At 52.6% G+C, this 12,228-nt stretch overlaps 1 protein-coding gene across 2 annotated transcripts; it reads left to right on the forward strand.

Moving 5' to 3' along the window:
• Positions 1 to 2,747: 2,747 nt before the first annotated feature.
• On the forward strand, positions 2,748 to 5,118 carry DMRTA2 (DMRT like family A2). 2 transcript variants are annotated; one of them, XM_062003800.1, is made up of 3 exons: positions 2,748 to 3,240; positions 3,275 to 3,304; positions 3,411 to 5,118. In XM_062003800.1, the coding sequence occupies exons 1-3, from the start codon at positions 2,748 to 2,750 to the stop codon at positions 4,283 to 4,285; spliced, it is 1,398 nt and encodes a 465-aa protein (XP_061859784.1). In that variant the 3' UTR covers positions 4,286 to 5,118. The 2 variants fall into 2 exon arrangements, with proteins under 2 accessions (XP_061859784.1, XP_061859783.1); XM_062003799.1 differs by lacking the exon at positions 3,275 to 3,304.
• The last annotated feature ends 7,110 nt before the right edge of the window (positions 5,119 to 12,228 follow it).

Consider the following 12,228-nt stretch of genomic DNA (forward strand, 5'->3'; position numbering starts at 1 on the left):
CGAGTTCTTGGAATTCCCAATTAAATCAGATGGTTTGAGTAATTCTCCCCGGAGACTAAAATCGGTGGTTGCGAATAAAATTAGACCGGGTATTTTGACTTTGCGGCTGTATTAAATAAAGGTGTTATAACACCTAAATCATGAGGAGTGGGTGGCAGCTGCGCACACGGAAAGTCGGGTGAGAAGGCGTTCATTTCGTGAAGAAAAAAAACCAGATGAACGATGTAAGCGAAATAAAAATATTGACAAGTTTGAGGGCTCTGCTGCCTTGCGGTTGTGCTTCTCGCAGCCACAGAAGAAGTGTGGCAGAAGGGAAGGGGCAGCGGGTATCGGTGAGCGCTGCCCATCCCACGGCGGAGCTGCCCTCCCGGCCCTCGGCGACCCTCCGCGCCTTTCCGCGCCTGTGCGCTCTGCTCCGGTGGCGGAGGGCGTGGCGGGCTGGGTCGGCACGTTTCGAGCCAAGCTGGGACTATCTCTCCGGCCGGTTTGGGTAGCGGAGTGGCGCGGGGCCTGGCAGCCCATCCAGGCAGCGGGAGATAGTGCCGCAGCGTGTGACCATCCCGATGGGGGATGCCGAGGCGGCCGGGAGGAGTGACCGGCGACCGGCAGACGGTCGAAAACACTTTCGGACACACATAACAAAGAACTTTAAAAAAGTGTCGAGGAAGACGGGGATCCCTCGGGGGAAACAGAGGGGAGAGTCCCGGGGAAAGCAAACGGCGTTATTTCCCCCCATGGCTGTCGAGGTGCAACCGCCTCCCCCGTTACCAGTGAAGGTGACGTCAAACCCGGGCGGTTAAGGCTAAAACAAAAGCTTCGGAGTTAATATACAGTTACTAGCACGACAGCTTCCCCCTCAAAAATCAGCCCCTCAGGTTTATTGTCCCCAAGGGGAAGGCGCCTGTTGAACACGTAGTGAACAGCTGTCAGGAGAAAAAGCGAACTTCACTTTCTGAGGAGCGAAGCGTGGGCAACGAAAAAGTACCGAAAATCAGAGACTCACCTCGGGCTTCTCGTATCGCAGCAGCACGGGTAAAATGCACCTGCAGCTGTAGAGCGAGGGAGAGGGGGGAACAGGGGAAAGGAAAGAGGGGAAGGAAGGAAGGAAGGAAGGAAGGAAGGAAGGAAGGAAGGAAGGAAGGAAGGAAGGAAGGAAGGAAGGAAGGAGAAAGGGAAGGGGCAGGGGAAAAGGAAAGGGCAAGGGAGGAAAAGAGAAGGGAAAAAGCAGAAAGAAAGTGGGAAAAAAGTGAAAAAAAGAAGAAATCAGAGACGCATCGTTATATATCATTACAAAACAAAATCTCTAAGTGGAAGGGAGGGAGACCGTAAATTGAATTGTCACCTTCCACAGTGTATTTTCCCCCACCCTTTTGCCAAGTGGCACCTAAGGGGAAAAAAAGTCAGAGAGTTGTCCCGGCGGGTGCCGTTTGCGCTGGACTACAGCAGCCGAGAAAAGCCGCACGCTCGGGCGGTGCGGGCCCGGTGCGGGCTCTGCCTGCGCGGACACGCGCGCGGACACGCGCGCTCACCCGCGCGCGCGGCTACCGGCCCCGCGGGTCTCCCCCCCCCGGGACCCTCTCGTCGCTCGGCGGGCGCGGGTGCGGGAGCGGGTGCGGGTGCGGCGCGGCGCGCGCGGGCCGCCGCCGGGCGGCCAATCAGAGCGGCGCTTCCCGCCCCTGGCCAATAGCAGGCGCCACATTGTTGTCAAATGTTGCCTAATGGCAACGCGGGGCGCAACAATAGCGCGAGTGGCGGCGGGCGGCGCGGCGGCCGGGCGCGCTCTGCCTGCAGCTCCGGCCGCGCGGCCCGCACGCGCCAGGCGGCGCGGGGCCGCGGCGTGTCCCGCGGGGGCCTGTGTCCGCTCCGGGCCTCTGCCCGCTCCGGCCTTGCCCTGCCCTGCCCTGCCTTGCTCGCTCCGGCTTCTGCCGTCGGTTCTGACTGCGCCCGCCGCTTCGACGCCGGCCGGCTCGGCGCTCGCCTCGGCGAGTGAGCCCAGCCCAGCAGGTCCGAGCCGGGGGCGGGGGCTCCCTTGGCACAGGAGTGCCGGCCCCTCCGCCTAACTGCCGTGCTGCTCTTCGCGAGACTGGGTGATTTATTGTTGGTTTGGTTTTGTTTTTTTTCTTCTTTTTAAATTCTCCCCTGGATTTCAGCCTCCGCGGCTTGTGGCGAGGGATCCTGTCGTTGAAGGTGCCGGATTGCTCTTTGGAGGGACGCTTTTTAATCTGTGATCGTAGCTCAAGGGGGAAGGGGCAGCTGAGCTTAGGGAGCAGCTCGGGCTTCCACCGGGGCGCCGTGGGAGGCGACGATCCCGCAAACGCGGGCGGTAGCGCTCGGCTTCGTGCCCAGCGCGATGGACTTGGTGCTCCCCTGCCAGAAGCGCACAGAGAGCGAGGAAGCGGGAGAGATCTAAGTTTTCTTGGATTTTGTCTTAGATTCGCTTTTCGGGAGAGGAGAGGAGGCGAGGAGAGGAAGGCGCAAAAGGGGCTCCCCCTCCTCGCTTGAACCCTATTCCGAGCCGTGTGCCGGTGCAGGGAGACAAGGGCGGCGAGCGAGGCGAGGGGAGAGGCGCGGGGGTCTGCATGCTCGTACGCGGGGCTCCGCGTGGCCCCCACCCGTGATCGCACCCGAAGGCGCCGGGAGCTTCTTCGCATCCGGGCGCGGGGTGCACCGCGGGGGCTCCCGCGCCTCACGTTGCTTTGGGAGAGGTTAGGAAGGGGGGCTCGCTCTTTCAGCTCGGGCTTGCCGGGATGGAGCTGCGGTCGGAGCTGCCCAGCGTGCCCGCCGCTCCCCCCCCGGTCCCCCCCAGCTCGGTGGCGGCGGCAGCGGCGGCGGCGGCGGCCACGCTCCCGGTGAGCGTCGCCGGGAGTTTGCTGCGGGCTCCACCGCTGCTGCTGCGGGCGGCCGAGAAGTACCCGCGGACGCCCAAGTGCGCCCGGTGCCGCAACCACGGCGTGGTGTCGGCGCTGAAGGGCCACAAGCGGTACTGCCGCTGGAAGGACTGCATGTGCGCCAAGTGCACCCTGATCGCGGAGCGGCAGCGCGTCATGGCCGCGCAGGTGGCGCTGCGCCGCCAGCAGGCGCAGGAGGAGAACGAGGCCCGCGAGCTGCAGCTGCTCTACGGCACGGCCGAGGGACTGGCGCTGGCGGCCGCCAACGGCATCATCCCGCCGCGGCCTGCCTACGAGGTCTTCGGCTCCGTCTGCGCCGGAGGAGGCGGCGAGGGAGGCGCCGGCGCCTCAGGTAAGGCCTTACAGGATGCCCGGGACCGGTGGAGTGGGCGGGGGCGCGGGAAACGGACGGACAAGCGGAACGGGATGGGGCGCGGACTCGCAGGCGGCATCCGCGGGGCGCACCCGGGGCAGCCGCTCTGACGGTCTCTCTCCTTCTTCCCCCATCCCCCCGCCTCGCAGAGTCCAAGATGCAGAAGTTCGAGCTGTTCCCCAAGACGCTGCTGCCGAGCCGCGCAGTCACCCCGCAGCAGGCGGGCGGGAAGCCCCTCTCCCCGGACGGCGAGTCCGTGCCCGGCACCTCCTCCCCGGAAGCTCGCCACGGCTCGGGCTCGGAGAATGGGGACGGCGAGTCCTTCCTGAGCTCGCCCGTATCCAAGGGCCCGAAGGAAGGGGAGGAGAGCCCGGGCTCCATCAGCCCGCTGGGGTCGGACTCGGGCTCGGAGGCGGACAAGGACGAGCAGGACCCGTCGCCCTCGGCCGGCGGCCGGCAGCGGACTCCCATTGACATCCTGACACGCGTCTTCCCGGCGCACAAGCGCAGCGTGCTGGAGCTGGTGCTGCAGGGCTGCGGCGGGGACGTGGTACAGGCCATCGAGCAGATCCTCAACAACCGCGGCCCGGAGAAGGGCCCCGAGGAGGGCTGGGCTCGGGACGGCACCTTGCAAGGCCTTCCGCCCACCCCCGCCGCCGCCGCCCACCACCGGCCCTTGATCGCCGGCGCCATGGCCCCGGCCATCGGCACGCTGGGCAGCCGCTCTGCCTTCTCCCCGCTGCAGCCCAACGCCACGCACTTCGGGGCCGAGGCCGGCGCTTACCCGCTGGGCACCCACCTGGGACTCAACCCCCTGCGCCTCGCTTACTCGGCACACAGCCGGGGACTGGCCTTTATGACCCCTTACTCCACAGCCGGGCTGATGCCCACCCTCGGGTTCCGGCCGCCCGTGGACTACGCCTTCAGCGACCTCATGCGGGACCGCTCCGCCGTGCACAAGGAGCAGGTCTACTCCGGCGGGCTCTATGGGCCCATGGTCAACAACACCCCCGAGAAGCAATAGCCAGGGGTGATTTCCTAAAGCTCATCTGCGTAGGGGTAGCTAGGTAGGGACGGGTGGATGGACACGGGTGGCTTTCTTTCCCCTCTCCCCCCGTATGGGCAATGTTGGTGTGCAGAGCCCTGCGTGGACAGTCTTAGGCGTAATCAAACGGTGATAAAGGTGCACTTTCATGGTCCAGACATCAGTCACTCTTTGTTGCTTACGGCCACAAGCATGGATGTCCTTGGTGCGTCGTGGGGTGTGTGTACACACATATGCACACACACACACAAGCACTATCCCACACACACACACATATATATATGTATACTAGCAAGTGTATAATGTTATAAAATGGAAATCTAAGTTATTAATGTAACTCGTAGGTGAACTTGGTATTAACGTTAAGCTAAAGGTTAGACAGCTCATTGTAATACTTAACCAGGCATATAGATGAAACATATTGTCAAACCAAAAGCCTTTTCCTTCCCGCCCCCAGAAGTGTTACGATCTGTATATAACATTGGAAAGTAGATATATTTGTAAGTGTCCGTAGGACCCTGGCGCCAATGGTATGTGAACAGTTTAATAAGCCTCCTTCATTTGTGATCTGCAAGAAAATTGTTTTCTTGTTCCCATGTAGCAAACTTCTTGCTATTTCTAACAGGTAATTATGTGTTTCCACTTCATAGAAATAAATGTTATTTTCTATTAAAAAAAAAATCGGTCTTAAAAATGGCAAGTGGTATTTTATGAGACTGTGGAAGTGTGGTTTTGGAAATTCATTTGACAAGTACGGTCAATATTGAAAGGAGTTTATGCAATTAGTACCAACATGTTTACTACATTTTTATCATGGTCAAACCAGATATTCTTTGGAGAATTTATAAATAAAAATGAAGTCTACAAACCAGAGCAATTTCCTTATCAACTGAAATTGTCAAATATGTTTCTTTCTGGTTCTGGTCTTTTTATTATTTATACAAGAAAAAAAGCAGCATTCCCCCCCCCCCCCCTTGGTATCTTGCTGATTTTTGTCATCTTTAGGAACTGTGATGCTGTGGCTGAGAAGAAAAGCAGAGTTAAAGCAGCCCACCTTGCCATCTGCGGGTTGTGTAGCAGCACAGAGGTACTTTTCCCTCATATATGAAATCTGAATGTGCCTTTTAATTGTTTCTAGCTCAAGATAAGCAAAGCAGTATACAATAATGATGCTTTTCCAGACCTCAAGATTGCATTTGTGACAGACATGAGTTGATACAGGAGAGGTTTTGCTGGTTTACTGTTGGAGCTGCATGTCCTGCCAAATCTTCCCCCTTGTTTCAAGAGTAAATGCTACATGCATAGGCTGGGGTCATGGTTTGGGGTTTTTTTTAGGGTCTTTGCTGTTGCTTTTGGGGTGTTTTTTTCTTCCTTTTTTCCTTTTTCTTTTTTTTTTTTCACTACTGTCTGACCTTTATTCAAGATCTAAAAGTAAGGAAGCCTTTCCTCCTTCTTTATCTCTGCGATTTGCTGGGGGACAGCCTGAGGCCAGAGTGATGCTCCCTTACCGGCCCCAGGAGCGCTCGGCCCAGGAAAACGATTCCTGACAAAGAACAAGTTCAGTGGCTGCTTGAATTAAGACTGTAAAAGCTCCTAAAGTTGGTTGGTATGGAAACCTAATCCCACCGAACCGCTCCGCGGCACAGCTGGACTGTTTACCTTCTCACTTCAAATATCGCTGTGTCAACACCGGCTGGGAGCTGGCAGCGCGGCTCTTACCAACCAGTTCGTGTACTGATGGGGCTGGGAGGAGACGCGTCCCGCCGTAGCTATTGATGAAGGAAGCCCTCGGGTAAAACCAAAGCAAGTGAAAACGCATTTCTTCCTTCCCTCGCTCAATTGATCAAGCTGGATACAAGTTTAAGATTTTCTTAACCAAAAGTATAAAAAAAAGGAAGTAAATATTTCAGATTATACCCAGGCAAATACTTTTGACCCTGATCCATCCTGGGAGCAGCCAAATCAATATCGCAAGGGAAACTTTTTAAAGTCTCGTGTTCTAAGAGAAGGTGAAACTTAATATTACTACAATAAAACGGTTTAATAAAGAAGGGCTTTAATAGTGAGCTAATTTGATTGAGTTTCCTAATTCCACTTTAATTGGAAAAGGAGTTGTCTGTTTGGTTATAAAGTGCCAGGGTTACGTTAGAGTGGAAAAAAAAGTTGAACTTTGAGCATCTGAATAAACTTTTTTTTTTCCTTTCTTTTTTCCTTTTTTCTTCTTTTTTATTTTTTGTTGGCAGCTGACTTTGTGCAGGATGGGTTTCCATATCTAGGATTACGCATGGGCTACAAAGAACTGCTACTTAAAGAAATCAGGTCGCCACATTTCTCCCATTCTAGCCCTGTTGAGAAGGGCTTAGGGGCTGTTGATTTAACTCAGCTCCCCTTTTAATTATAAAAGCCATTCTTGTGTAGTTGGGCGAGCAGGACAATTTATCAGAATCGTTGCCGTGCCTTGGAGGTTGGCTTTAGCTTGGATTTATACAACCGACAATGAGGATCACGACGATTAACTTTCCTATGGATCGTTTAGGTTGTTAAATTGGGGAGAGTAAGAGGAGGGGGTAAGAGAATCTGATACGTTGTTCTTACTGAGCTAATTCTCGGAGGTTATAAGACCCCTAAAACCTCCCAAAACACGACAAAACCCGAAATTCTTGGGTTTGAAGCTGCTGTTCGTATACAGAAGCCTCTGACAGAACATAAAATATTCAGGTCCCTTTTCGAGTAAAATAAAATGCTGTCACTTGAATAAAAATCCTTGGAACGGAGTATAAATTATTTGTAAAGCAGAGAGGCTGCGGGCGAGCGCTAGCAAACTTCCCTCTTAATTAAATCTTAATCCGTGGGTCGCAGGAAGCGGCGGGGCTGCAGCCGCGGCTGCTCTACATACAGGGGACACGTTCCGCCGTGATATTAACTGCACCCGTGTTTAATATGAATCAGCCCTAATCCACAGCATAATAAAGATCAAATTAGACTAACCATTTAGTAGCGAAATGACATTCCTTCACCTAAAATGAACCTCTCCGCGCCCTGCTCGCTGCAAGGCGGGCTCCGCAGCCCAGTGAGGCGTGTCGGCGCCGGGGGCAGCGGCTCGGGGCTGGCTCCCGGGGCCGCTCGCCGTAGCCCGCCGGGTAAAACGAGGCCGGGAAGGAGGCGTGTGTGTGTGTGTGTGTGGTGTGTTGATTTTACAGGCCGGTTGTTTTATTTTTAAGTCCAGGAAGGAAAACTCCGCTACCCTCCCACCCTTTTCCAGAGCCACCTCGCCCCCACTCCTTCCACCCTTACTGTGCTCCCCGCAAACCCGGCTTGTTGCCGAGGCCCTGGGAATAAAGGAGATTCGGAGAGAGGTTGAATCCCCTCCGGCCCGGCTTTTGCTCCGCAGCAGCCCCCGGCGTGCCCCGCTGGCTGCCGCACCCTCTCGCGGCTCCTTCGCCGGGACCGGGATTGGGGCCGGGCGAGACCCGCGGTATCACTTCCATGCTGTCCCCAGGGCCCCTCCAGCGGGGGCAACGATGGCTTGGTTCCACTGGTGGCTGAGGAGCGGGATCAGACCCCCGTCCCGGGCTGCAGGCCCCGCCGTCGCTGTCCCGGGACTCGGTCCGGCCGCTGCCTGCGAGCGTAGGGGAGGGACGGGACGGGACGGAGCGCGGCGGGGCGGCCCCGGTGCCCCTCGCCGGGGCGGGGCGGCCTTTGTGCCGGCGCTGAGCAAACACAGCTGCCGCCGGTGCAGCCGGGCCCGCGGGGGCATCGCTCGGGTGCAAGCGGCTTTTACCCGGCCCACCGCCCTCCCCTCGCCCCCCGCTGCCCTCCACCTCTTCTCCCTTGTCCCCGGCGGCGGGGCCGAGCCCAGCCCGGGTATCTCCCCCGTTCCGAGACGATTTCACGGGCGGGAGCGCGGCGCCGGCCCGGGCTTTCCCAGGGCACTTGGGTCAGGAATACAAACTTCCCACGTCTCCCTGGCGAGGGGAACCCTCTGCCTCCTCCGATCATGCGGGCATCCCCCCCAAGTGTTGTCATCGCGTCCCCATGGCAACTGCAGCAATTACTTCTATGCCAGAATAACAATAGGAAAGTATTTAATACATTTAAATGTGATTAAGCAGGTGGGGAAAAAACCCACCAACCCCACAAACCCGAGGAGGAGCAGCTCCCTGGGACGAGCCGGAGAAGCTGCCGCTGCCGGGCACGGCTGCTCCCGGCCCCGCCGCCCTCCCGGGGGACAGCGGCGTGTTCAGGGCCCGGCAGATGGAACCGGGCGGAGTATAAAGAGTTACAACGGGAGCGGAAAGGGCTATTTTTCTGTTGCTTTAGCATCAATTAAGGCGCATGAAAATTCATTCCGGTTTCCATCTCCCGCGTTTCAATAGAAATACTAAAACTTTGTCGTAAAAACTATTTTTGGCCTGTTCCTATCCACTTCCCACCCCCCTCCCCCTTTTTTTTCCCCCCTACCTTTTTGTTAGGGGAAAAAGTAATAATACGAGAAAGAAATCCCGTTGTTGGCATAAGTTCGAAAACCAGAAATAAAAATCACCCTCCCCCGCCCCTTCCTCTCCCAGCTGAACATCACTGGTTTGCATTTCATCTCCAAAACGAGCTTCTTTAGGGACAAAAACCCCCCCAAAAGATTAAATTAATTTTAACTGATGTTTAAAAACTTTATTTTTTCTGCCAATACTCCTCATTTCGATGTTATTAGGCACTCGAAGAGATGCTCCTGACCCCAGAGAGGCAGCAAAGGATGCCCACTGCTACCTGCCGCCCTTCCCCAGGAGCTGCTGGGGCTGGAGACCGGGAGTTGAGCAATGCCCTCTGGCCTCGAATTCACCTTTAAATTGAGCGCCTGCGTGCTGAGTTTGTTGGAAGCGATTGAAGGCATCAGGGAAGGTGGGTGTGATGGTGATGTTAACGAGAGGAATGTGCCCTGGGATGTGAAGAGGTTAAAGGATGCGGGAAGGAGCTGGTTTACCCTGGCTAACGAGAGTATCAGGCAGTGCAGCTGGAGAAGGTAGGTTTGAAAGGAAGCTCCGTGTTGGATAACGCTGAAGGTAAAAAAGTGGAGAGAAAGGAAGGAGTGAATTCCAACAGAGTAGGGCAAAGGGCTGAGAGAGACTTAGGCTCATAAGAGCTAATGGAGAACACAAATGCAGTAGTAAAGGGTGTGAACGTACTTAAGAAACACTAAAATAAGACCTTGGTATTACAAGGAAAAATGTGTCAGTGGCTGAGCATTGAGTTTGAAGGACAACTATATTTGAGAGAAGTGTAAGGCAGCTCCTTGGACTGTTTTAAAAGTCCATTATATTGTGCCTTTCCTGGGGAAATTTTTAAGCCTTGATTATATTCTGCACAAGGTGAGTAAGGTGGTATTATGTAACAAGATTTACATTTTCAAGGAAACTATGAAAAGATCTTAATTTCAGATCTAGTAATGTCTTGTGATGCATGGAAGTCAGGAGGGAGATTCAATTACATGCACTCATAATACAGGCAAAAGGCTGAGCAAGTGGCTATCAGTGTAAAATAGTGATGAGCATTTGTATTGTGACTCATTGGTTGTTCATGTGGGAGCAAGTACATCAAGAGAGGTGAAAATGTTTAAAGACAAGAAGATATTACTGACAGTCTTAGCTGCAACAGGCCACTTGTTAACCATTTCTAGCCATAAGGAAGCCCAAGGTCTGCTCTACCCAAATGTTAGAGTAAACTTTACTCTAACATCTTTACCCCAGGTGTGAATTTGGCAGTTGTGGGCAAAAGCATGATGAGGCACCTCCCTGGGGGATAATTCTGTTTGGAATGTTGTTTTGTGTCCTATTGGATTTACCTGTATGTGGGAGCTAAAGTCTTATCTGAGATTTTATCTTAACTCCTTGCAAGCTCTAAACTACAGGGGGAAAAACCATTGCTTCCTGATAACCCTGTTCTATGGTCTGGAAGAGCAAAATCTTGAGCAAAACATTGATTTGTTGATTTTAATTTTCTGTGAGGAATGGTGATATGTGGGATACCTTCTGATTCTTGACTTCACACAAACTCACATGAACCCTAATGCAGATTGGGTGCCTCTGTGTGAGTGAGGATGGATCCTTTGGCTTATTCTCAATGTTCATATGCTCATAGCTAGGTATGGATTTGGTGAGGCTTTTTTTTCTGTCCTACATTTCTCCTTTTCTATTTTTTATCTTATTAATGTGCTATAAATCTTGTGTTACACTGAGAGTTGCATCTTCTTGGTTATTTTTTTTTATCCTAATGCATGAATTTGATACATCTGTGAAAAATAACTGGTCAAAAGCATAGATTAATTGGGCAAAAGCATAGATTAATTTCAGGAAAAGATATAGACATCCATTGAAAATGGATTACCTGAGGTGTCACTACCCATCAGTAATTACAAATCTGCTACGTGTATCTTCAGAAAGCAGTTGACTGTTTAACTGGGCAAATATAATAGATAGGCAGGATCTGTGCAAATTTGAGTAGGTTTGTGACAGCAGGGCAGGCTCCTGGGAGGAAGAGGGAAATGGAAAGGAAACCTAAACCAGAGAGTGGATCTTTTCGTGTGGTCTGACAGGCAGATGGAAAGCATGAATTACAAAGGCTTTTAAAAAGATCTGCTTGGGGTTTATGTTTACAGAGAGATTTAACAAGACTGGCTGGCCTTAAAATGCTGAGGTCATTGCTAAAATCAGATGTTTGAAAGTGAAATAGGGTACTAGCCCTGGACCAGAATATAGGAGAGGTTCATAGCGATTCAAGGAGGTAGGAGTAGGGCCAGCAAGGCAGGGCCCCTGTAAACCATTCAGCAGATCCAGAAACAGGCTTTAAGGTCAGCAGGACCTGGAGTCAGGGGAGGGAGGAGGGTATGACCCCTACTCAAGGGAGCTGGATCCAGAGACCGTGAGCTTCTAACCAAGAGTAGCAACGGCAGCATGAGAAGACAGTGAGAATGAGCTCGGATTTGTGCAGCAGGGACTTGCTCGTGAAACAGCTTTGTAGGGAACAAAGGTATCAAAATGTTACCTCACTTTCTTGTAAGTGGGATATGGGATATTGATTTTTTCTCATGGCTTGGGGAAACTTGTGGTTTACCTTGGGTAGAACCTATGGATTTCCTCAGTTTTCTAAATCTCCTGCTTGAAAGGTTAGCCATAGATATTTACAAGCAAATGAATGGGGCAAATAGAGGAGATTATAATTTAAAGAGGCTTTGCTTTGTAAGAGGAGAGACGGATATTTTATACTGGTTAGGAGAATCCAATTAAGGACCTGTTCAATAGCAGTAAATGGCAAATGATCAGGCACACAGAAGATGGACTAAAATTGCAGTGCTCAGTCCAGTGTGCTAGAAAGAAGTTACGAGATGCCTGCCTTTTTTGTGCTTTGAGAGATGGATTATGTTTAATTTCTCTAATCATTCTTTTTATCCACATTATGAAGCTTTACTTTGACACAGAGAAAATAATCCCAATGAAGTGGGGCCAAGAATGGGAAAATGCTCCAGTAGATTTGGCAGGCAAAATATAGCCCCAGCCTTTCACTGAAATCTGTACTTTTCTTTGTGGAAGCTTTGCCTTCACCCAGTAGGGATTAGAGAGGTGTTTTCAGGGTCTCTTCTCTCTAAAAATTATGTTACAGCTTTCTTCCTGCTCAGTGGGTCAAGAGACCTCAAAACACTAGTTGAATTTCTTTTTTTCAGACCATTGGAAAATACCTTAGGACATGTAACTAGTAGCATAAAACTTGCTGGATGTTGGGGGAAAATTTGTCCATCATGTGGCTTACAAGCATAATTTACTGCCCAAAGTACAGCTGAAGAGTGAGTTACCCCAACTTTAATTTACTGTAGTGGTACCAAAATATTCAGGATGTAACTCCCACCCATAGCAGACACTTGGAGAAGATGGCAA

This window comes from Colius striatus, chromosome 10 (genome assembly GCF_028858725.1).
Source record: "Colius striatus isolate bColStr4 chromosome 10, bColStr4.1.hap1, whole genome shotgun sequence".
In the NCBI taxonomy this organism is placed as follows: domain Eukaryota; kingdom Metazoa; phylum Chordata; class Aves; order Coliiformes; family Coliidae; genus Colius; species Colius striatus.